The sequence below is a fragment of the Procambarus clarkii genome, chromosome 4, assembly GCF_040958095.1.
Source record: "Procambarus clarkii isolate CNS0578487 chromosome 4, FALCON_Pclarkii_2.0, whole genome shotgun sequence".
In the NCBI taxonomy this organism is placed as follows: domain Eukaryota; kingdom Metazoa; phylum Arthropoda; class Malacostraca; order Decapoda; family Cambaridae; genus Procambarus; species Procambarus clarkii.
This window is the reverse complement of record NC_091153.1, coordinates 7,097,281-7,105,668: the sequence shown is the minus strand read 5'-3', so window position 1 is coordinate 7,105,668 and position 8,388 is coordinate 7,097,281. Positions and strand designations below refer to the sequence as shown.

General features: G+C 38.0%; 1 protein-coding gene across 1 annotated transcript; it reads right to left on the bottom strand.

The window, feature by feature from the left end:
- Positions 1-7,637: 7,637 nt before the first annotated feature.
- LOC138370510 (antifreeze protein Maxi-like) lies at positions 7,638-8,111 on the bottom strand. Its single transcript, XM_069334888.1, has one exon. The coding sequence runs from the start codon at positions 8,109-8,111 to the stop codon at positions 7,638-7,640; it is 474 nt and encodes a 157-aa protein (XP_069190989.1).
- Positions 8,112-8,388: the final 277 nt, after the last annotated feature.

The following is an 8,388-nucleotide window of genomic DNA, read 5'->3' as shown; positions in this document are numbered from 1 at the left end:
GAATCAGGATAAGGATTAGGGATTGGACGGAAGGGGAAAGGAATAGTGTCTAACCCCCTTATACGTTCGGGTATTGAACGCCGACCTGCAAGAAGCGAGGACTGATAAATTATAACATTATCAGATTTAAGTCGCTTCTAAATTGCCTCTCATTTATGAACCGGGATGGTACATTAAAGAGCATTTCGACCATATTTTGAGGATATACACTAAAAGCTAAGTTGAAAGAATTCCTAAGCCTTTAATTCGTGTTTCTCGTGAGTCATATCGAATTTTAATTAATATACAATATTAATAAAAAAAAATTTAGAGATTCAGAAATATTTAGATATACAGATATATTTTAGATATTTTTTGTTTAAGAAAAACAGTGTTCGGTGGATTTGGAACAAAAATTTATATATTTTGAGGTTGATACTAATTAAAACATCTTTACTACTTAAAGAAGAAAAATATAAGAATTTACTCACCTTAAATATAACAGTTAAATTATTATATAATAAGGGTAATTAGTTGCATACATTTTTCTTACAGTCCAAACTAATCATCAAATTATAATTGACTTTCATAGTGGAGTTTAGCTACTTTTTTGTGCAATATTAAAATATATATTTATTAATGGAAGAAATATTAAATAAAGATTGGGAAAATACATTTAATATCACAAGGAAGAAATATATTATTTGCATTAATTCATATTAGTGAAGACAACAAAGAATTTCTTACATGAAGAGTCTTCACTGCTACAAGAAGAGGCTTCACTGTTTCAATTCTTCCTCCGTGGTCTGACACTGTCACATTTTTCATCACGTGTTAATTTTCGTGATTTACACACACACACACACACTCACACACACACACACACACACACACACACACACACACACACACACACACACACACACACACACACACACTGTTGTGTGTGTGTGTGTGTGTGTGTGTGTATGTGTGTTTAAATATATCATGGAGGTTCTTGAACACGAATGTTATGAGGTGAAATGATACTTGATACTTTGAACTATTTACTTCTTTTTAATGAGGATTCAAATGACCATCAATATATCTTTTGAAATTTTAGTTAGCAAATAATTGAAAATTTGAAGCGCCCTTGTTTAACCCGCTTATGTAATAATCCATTATCAATAAAACATTAGACAGATTCATTAGTCAGATTACAAAACGGATCAGCAATGTGGAAAGGGCATTGATTCCAAGCCACTAGAGAAACGAAGGCAATTTTAACCAAATTCCTGTTTGAGGGCATTCCAGATAACAAGAGAACTGTGAGGGCATTCCAGATAACAAGAGAACTGTGAGAACATTCCAGATAACAAGAGAACTGTGAGGGCATTCCAGATAACAAGAGAACTGTGAGGGCATACCAGAGAACAAGAGAACTATGAAGGCATACCATGGAACAAGAGAACTATGAGCGCATACCAGAGAACAAGAGAGTGCCAAGCTAGAGTAGTTGCGTTACGCCTCAGACTCTCGCATTTATAAGATAGTGACAAACTTTGAAGAGTTGGTGGGAGGAAACAACAGAGAATGGGAGTGAATGGTGATAGGTGGTAGGAAATGGGAAGAAAAGGAAGATTGTAGAGGGTAATAAGGAATAAGGGAAAGGAGGGGGATGGAAGCTGGTAATGAGAAGGAGGAGAACAATTCCAATCGAGGCGCAGCGGTAAAATTATCCCCCTTATGTCTCCTGCTTAGGTGGTAGAGAAGGTGAAGCAGGTGAAGGTGGTTGCTAAACAGGCCTACAAAGACACACGTAACTACGTTATTTTTAGTCTGTAGCAGCCTTATATTGTTGCTACAACAACATGGTTATGCTGGGTTTCGAAGGAGGGTTCCTTGGGCCCTGCAGCAAATTCCTTTTGGTGACTGTTCTAAATTGAAAAGTCACAGGTGATCTCTAAGTGCCTTATAGTTGTCACCTGCAATACTTAATTGAATGTGATGCATTCGAAACTGAACTCCTCCCTAAACTGTGTTTGGGGAAGGAATAAAGATGATGAGTTAATAATTCATTATTATCAAGACCTATAACTGATATAATTAATAACGTATTCTTGGATCACATCATCACAACAAAGAACTGTCAGGTTCACTATGTGTGTGTTCAAAATATTGATGATTGAATTCTGTGTTACTTCATATTTTGTATTTTTCTCAATCTGAAAGTTGGAATCTGTGACTTTGTAGTTCATCATATGAACCAAAATACTTTACCTAACCAAACCTAAACTAAAATGATCTATCCTAACCAAACCTAACCAAACCTAAACTAGCCTGATCCAACCTGGCCTAACCTAACCTAAACTAACCTAACCTACGTTAAGCTAACGTATCCTAACCTAACAGAACCTGACCTAAACTTGACCAAGCTATCCTAACCTATAGTAACCTATCCAATTATAACCTAAGCTAACCTGGTTTAACCTGACCTTGTGGTGTGAGGAGAAAATGCGTGAGATAAAATATATTGTTGTATTTCTCTGGAATTGCGATCATATCTACTGGACAACAAGCAAATGCTAAGCCAAAGACTGGAAACAAATTTCCAGGTTAACCTCCAGGGCAAAATTATTAATGACCAGACCTCGGACAGGCAAAATTAAATGTTGGCAGGAAAAATAAGCAGTGTTTCAAATGGTTTTCCAGTTGGCTATTCAAACGGTGGTTTTCACATGTCTAATGGCTTGTGGATTATCCCTCCGATCATTTTTTAATTGAGCAATTTCAATTATTCCCTCACCTCTAATGGAACGAGCGGCATTGACCAAACGCAAAAGTTTTGAGCACGAAAATGATAGGTGTTCTGCCTGCCTTTCCCCTCAGGCTCCAGGCTTGTAATTGGCTGCCTTTGTTTAGTGTAAGTTTTGGCTGCTTTGTCTTTCTTTTTGGTGCAAGTGTTTCACAATTGGTTTGTGTTTCTTGAACACGTGATACTCTGTGTCTCGTTACCTAATACACAAATCACTCGACGTTCCATGTAGTTGCGTAGGAAATGATTTTGTTGCGTTTCAAGAATTGATTTCTCAAATGTATTTTATGGGATGATTGTATAAAAATATGTTAATTATACTGCTCGTTTAATATATTTAAATCATGTGCATTAGATGCTGAAAGAATATTTGGTTATAAACAAGCAATAAATACTATGTATATGCATTCTGAGTATGGTAGACAGGTGATAACAATGGGGCAGAAAAAGTTATGATTCTTGGTCTCCTGCCGCCAAGAAAGATAGAAAGAGAGAGAGAGAGACAATCAGCGATATAGAGAAACTGAGAGAAAGATACAGAGACACTGAAAAACCAAGAGTCAGCGACAGAGAAAGAGAGAGACAGAGACAGAGAGAACCTAGAAACATTCCGCCCGAAGACGCATTTCTCAGCCCTAGAATATACCCATGTGATGCGGGAAGAACCAAACCAACCCAATAGTGATTGGAGACGGCTTGTCGTGACGTGAGGCAGTTATTCAGTCATGACCTCATTACACGTGGAAGAACTAGTTGGAGACTAAGAATCATTGATTCGAATTAGTGCCTTCGAGGTTTACAGTGTCCCCTTGTACGCCAAGATATTAAAGGATTCCGACTACCTGAGTATTAGTGGCATTAGTAATAATGTGAGTGGACTTTGAAAATCTGACCACCTCCAAAAGGAGTCGTTTCTAGTATCTAAGTTTCTAGTATTTGTCAGTCTTAGAATCTCACCTAAGTTAGTGAAATGTGGGTAATACTTCCGTAGATTTGTCAGTGCTTCACGAGTATTGATAATCATTCTGCTTGACGAAATCCTATTGGCCCTTTGTCCGTCAATCATTCTTGACTCTAAACATGGTCCAAGGTAAGCGGTAGTATTATGATTTTATTTCCCCATTAACGCTGTGGCTTTTCTTGAAGTCTTGAGCCCACATGCTCTGTGACCAAATATCTATATATATATATATATATATATATATATATATATATATATATATATATATATATATATATATATATATATGTCGTACCTAATAGCCAGAACTCACTTCTCAGCCTACTATGCAAGGCCCGATTTGCCTAATAAGCCAAGTTTTTCTGAATTATTATATTTTCTCAAATTTTTTTCTTATGAAATGATAAAGCTACCCATTTCATTATGTATGAGGTCAATTTTTTTTTATTGGAGTTAAAATTAACGTAGATATATGACCGAACCTAACCAACCCTGGCTCTGTCCTGGGACCTCTGTTGTTTATAATATATATAAATGATTTAGATTCAGGTTTGAGTAGCAACATTTGCAAATTTGCCGATGATACGAAAATCGGTAGGGAAATTAATTCGGAGGAGGACTCACTATCACTTCAAGTTGATCTAGATAGGGTTTTGAAATGGTCAAAGGATTGGCAGATGCAGTTTAATGCTGATAAATGTAAAGTTCTGAGGTTAGGTAATGATGATAGAGTTACAAGATACGAGCTAGATGGTGTTGTGATTGCGAAGTCGGATTGCGAAAGGGATCTGGGAGTTATGATTAGTAAGAATTTAAAACAAAAGGATCAATGCATAAATGTTCGTAATAAGGCAAATCGGACACTTGGATTTATTAATCGCAGCGTTAGTAACAAGACACCTGGTGTGGTTCTCAAGCTATATCTTGCTCTAGTTAGGCCCCATTTAGATTATGCAGTTCAGTTTTGGTCGCCATATTATAGAATGGATATAAATTCACTTGAACGTGTCCAGCGTAGGATGACTAAGTTAATTCCCCAAATTAGAAATCTTTCATATGAAGAAAGATTAACAAAGCTTAAGTTGCATTCACTGGAAAGGCGAAGAGTTAGGGGTGACATGATAGAGGTTTACAAGTGGATGAATGGACATAACCGGGGGGATATTAATAGGGTATTAAAAGTATCAACACAGGACAGAACACGAAACAATGGATATAAATTGGATAAGTTTAGATTTAGGAAAGACTTGGGTAAATACTGGTTCAGTAAAGGGTTGTTGATTTGTGGAACCAATTGCCGCGTAACATTGTGGAGGTGGGGTCCCTCGATTGTTTCAAGCACGGGTTGGACAAGTATATGAGTGGGATTGGGTGGTTATAGAATAGGGGCTGCCTCGTATGGGCCAATAGGCCTTCTGCAGTTACCTTTGTTCTTATGTTCTTATGTTCTTATGTTCAACCCTACCTAACCTAACCTAACCTATCTTTATAGGTTAGGATAGGTTAGGTAACCGAAAACGTTAGGTTAGGTTAGGTTAGGTAGGTTAGGTAGTCGAAAAAACATTAATTTATGAAAACTAGGCTTATTAGGCAAATCGGGCCTTGCATAGTAGGCTGAGAAGTGAGTTCTGGCTACTAGGTACGACATATATATATATATATATATATATATATATATATATATATATATATATATATATATATATATATATATATATATATATCGACTTGAGAATGATCCAGGACGGACCGAAAAGTCGTCGTCCCTTCACTTTCTATTGTGTGGTTTGGTCAATATATATAGCAGGCTTTCTCTAATACACATGTCATTAAACACAACAGCATTGTAACTATTATTAATTTTCTTTTGGATATTTTCCATTCTACCCAAATATCTTCTACCATCTGGAAGTTGAAGAAACACTAGATCACTTAATCTTTTCCATTTATATTGTTTCCACGTTTCGTCTCCAATGTGACATCTTCAGAAGTACACTCTGTTGAACGGACACAGGTGTACTGAGCTTACAAGATTGATAAGGTTTAAGCCACCCAAGAGGTGGCACGGGCATGAATAACCCGTAAGAGCTTATAAGGATTGATACTGATAAGGTGAAAGCCACCCAAGAGGTAGCACGGGCATGAATAACCCGTAAGAGCTTATAAGGATTGATACAGATAAGGTGAAAGCCACCCAAGAGGTGGCACGGGCATGAATAACCCGTCCCGTAAGAGCTTATAAGGATTGATACTGATAAGGTGAAAGCCACCCAAGAGGTGGCACGGGCATGAATAACCCGTAAGAGCTTACAAGGTTGTTGTTAAAGCTTTAGCTACTCAGGACGAAGTGTCCATGTAGCACGGGCTATGGTGAGCCCGCTTACAAGATTGATGATTGATGAAGATTAAGCCACCCAAGAGGTGGCACGGGCATGAATAGCCCGTAAGTGGTGGCCCTTTTGAGCCATCACCAGTATCAAGAGCTGATACTGGAGATCTGTGGAGGTGCGACTGCGTGACGGGAAATATCTCCCTTGGATAAGTAGCCGCTTACAAGGGTAAATCTAGACATTTATAAGTGTGGTTACACCTCACTCTACGATTCACCTGACCCCCTTACACGTAGGGAGCGGCATAGCAAAAAAAATTGGAAAAATTAATATATTTTTTACACTCAAATATACAAATAAGTGAGGTGATTGCTGCCTTATTCTGTAAATTTACATCTTTGCTTTAGAGGGAACTATATTTTAGAGAGAGTGGATGTGGGTTCTATTGTGTTCTGTTTCTTATTTACGGTTAGGTTAGGTTAGGTTAGGTTAGGTTAGGTTAGGTTAGGTTAGGTTAGGTTAGGTTAGGTTAGCTGCAAGGATGTAGGAGAAAGAAGTGGAATGAAACAAGAGGAAGAGAAAAAGGATAACAAATTTATGAATGATAAAAGTGCCATAGGGAAGAATAAGGGTTGAAGTGTCAGTAAAGGCAAATTGAGAGGCAAGAAGTAATATGATGAACAGATAAGAGAGGAGATATGAAGAGATGGTAAGACAGGAATATCAACATGGAAAAGCAGAGAGGAAGAGATGGAAAAGCAGAGTCGGGGAAAGATGGAAGGGAATAGAAATTCAGATGGGAGGGCAAATATGGATACATAAGGAAAAACAGAGAGATAGGATAATAGAAAGTGAGAGAAGGGAGAAGGAGACGAAGACGTTTTGAGAGGGGCAGAAAAAGATGGAATGACGGAGAAGGAGAGATAGAATACCAGGAAAGTGAGAGATTGGAAGAAAGATAGAGATGGCAATTCAGAAAGATAGAGATTAAAGGCAGCGAGGACAATACTGGAAACTAGGGAGTGAGATGAAAGGAAAGGATTTATTTGATATTAAAGAGAGAGAGAGAGAGAGAGAGAGAGAGAGAGAGAGAGAGAGAGAGAGAGAGAGAGAGAGAGAGAGAGAGAGAGAGAGAGAGAAAACATAAAAAAATACCTAAATTAATATTTTTCCCCTTAAATATGTAAATAAGTAAATGCAATAAGACAGAGATATGTACACTAAGACAGTGAAATGCAAAACAAACAAAGACACTAATAATAAAAATAAACAGAGAAACAACAAGGCAAAAAGATAAATAAACACTCAAATAAAAAAAGTTTCTAATAGAGGTAAATTGAATTAAAAAAAAAACACAGGCAAGAATAGGAAAACATGCAGGAAAAACCTTTTACCGCGGCCAGGGAAAATACGACGGGCATTCTGGGAGGTTATTTTTTTCCTTTAAAGTTGATGTTTCTTGTCAAAGAAACTCTTATCTTAAAGAGTCTGGAAGAAACAATCGATAGGCCGAGCGTGGAAGGTCTTATCAAACGAGATGATTGCTGCTATTATTAACAAATCAGCAAAAGTGTCAGTTAAGATCGGAAGCAGCATTAACAGCAGGAGCAGCACCAACAGCAGAAGCAGCCTTAACAGCGGAATCACCACCAACACCAACAGAATCAGCAACATCAGGGCTAGCGAAATCAGCAACAGTCGGGAAATCCACAGCAGAAATAGCAGCTGCATCAGCAGCAACAACAGCATTAGCAGAAGCAGCAGCATTAGCAGAAGCAGCAGCAACAGCAGCAGCAGCAGGATTAGCAGCAGCAGGATTAGCAGCAGCAGGAGTATTAGCAGCAGCAGCAGCAGCAGCAGCAGTATTAGCAGCAGCAGCAGCAGCAGCAGTATTAGCAGCAGCAGCAGCATTTGCAGCAGCAGCAGCAGTCACGTCTACATCAGAACAGTCACAAACTGCATCATTGTCAACTGCCTTATCATCAGCAGCAGAACCATTATCAGCTGTTTTAAATAGCAGCAGCAGCACTGTCAACTGTTTCAACATTAAAACTACGTAACTATTACTAAAACATTAAGGCAAAATATTAACAAAAATCAGAAGAAACAAAACAACAGCTGCACGAACAACAACAACACCAACAAACACACCAACAAACACAACAAACACAACAACCACAACAGGTAACTTGTTCCTTCATACGCAGTAATAAAGCATAGTAAATCTCGGGTCTGAAATCTGGAAAATCATTATCATTTGTCACAGACATCAAGTAATTTACGATTTTGCGTGTGAGGGGGCGCGGCCCTGTCGCTTGCCTGCT

Bases quoted from the DNA above. Each gene is read 5' to 3' on its own strand.
- LOC138370510 (XM_069334888.1), bottom strand. From the start codon at position 8,111: ATGTTGAAACAGTTGACAGTGCTGCTGCTGCTATTTAAAACAGCTGAT.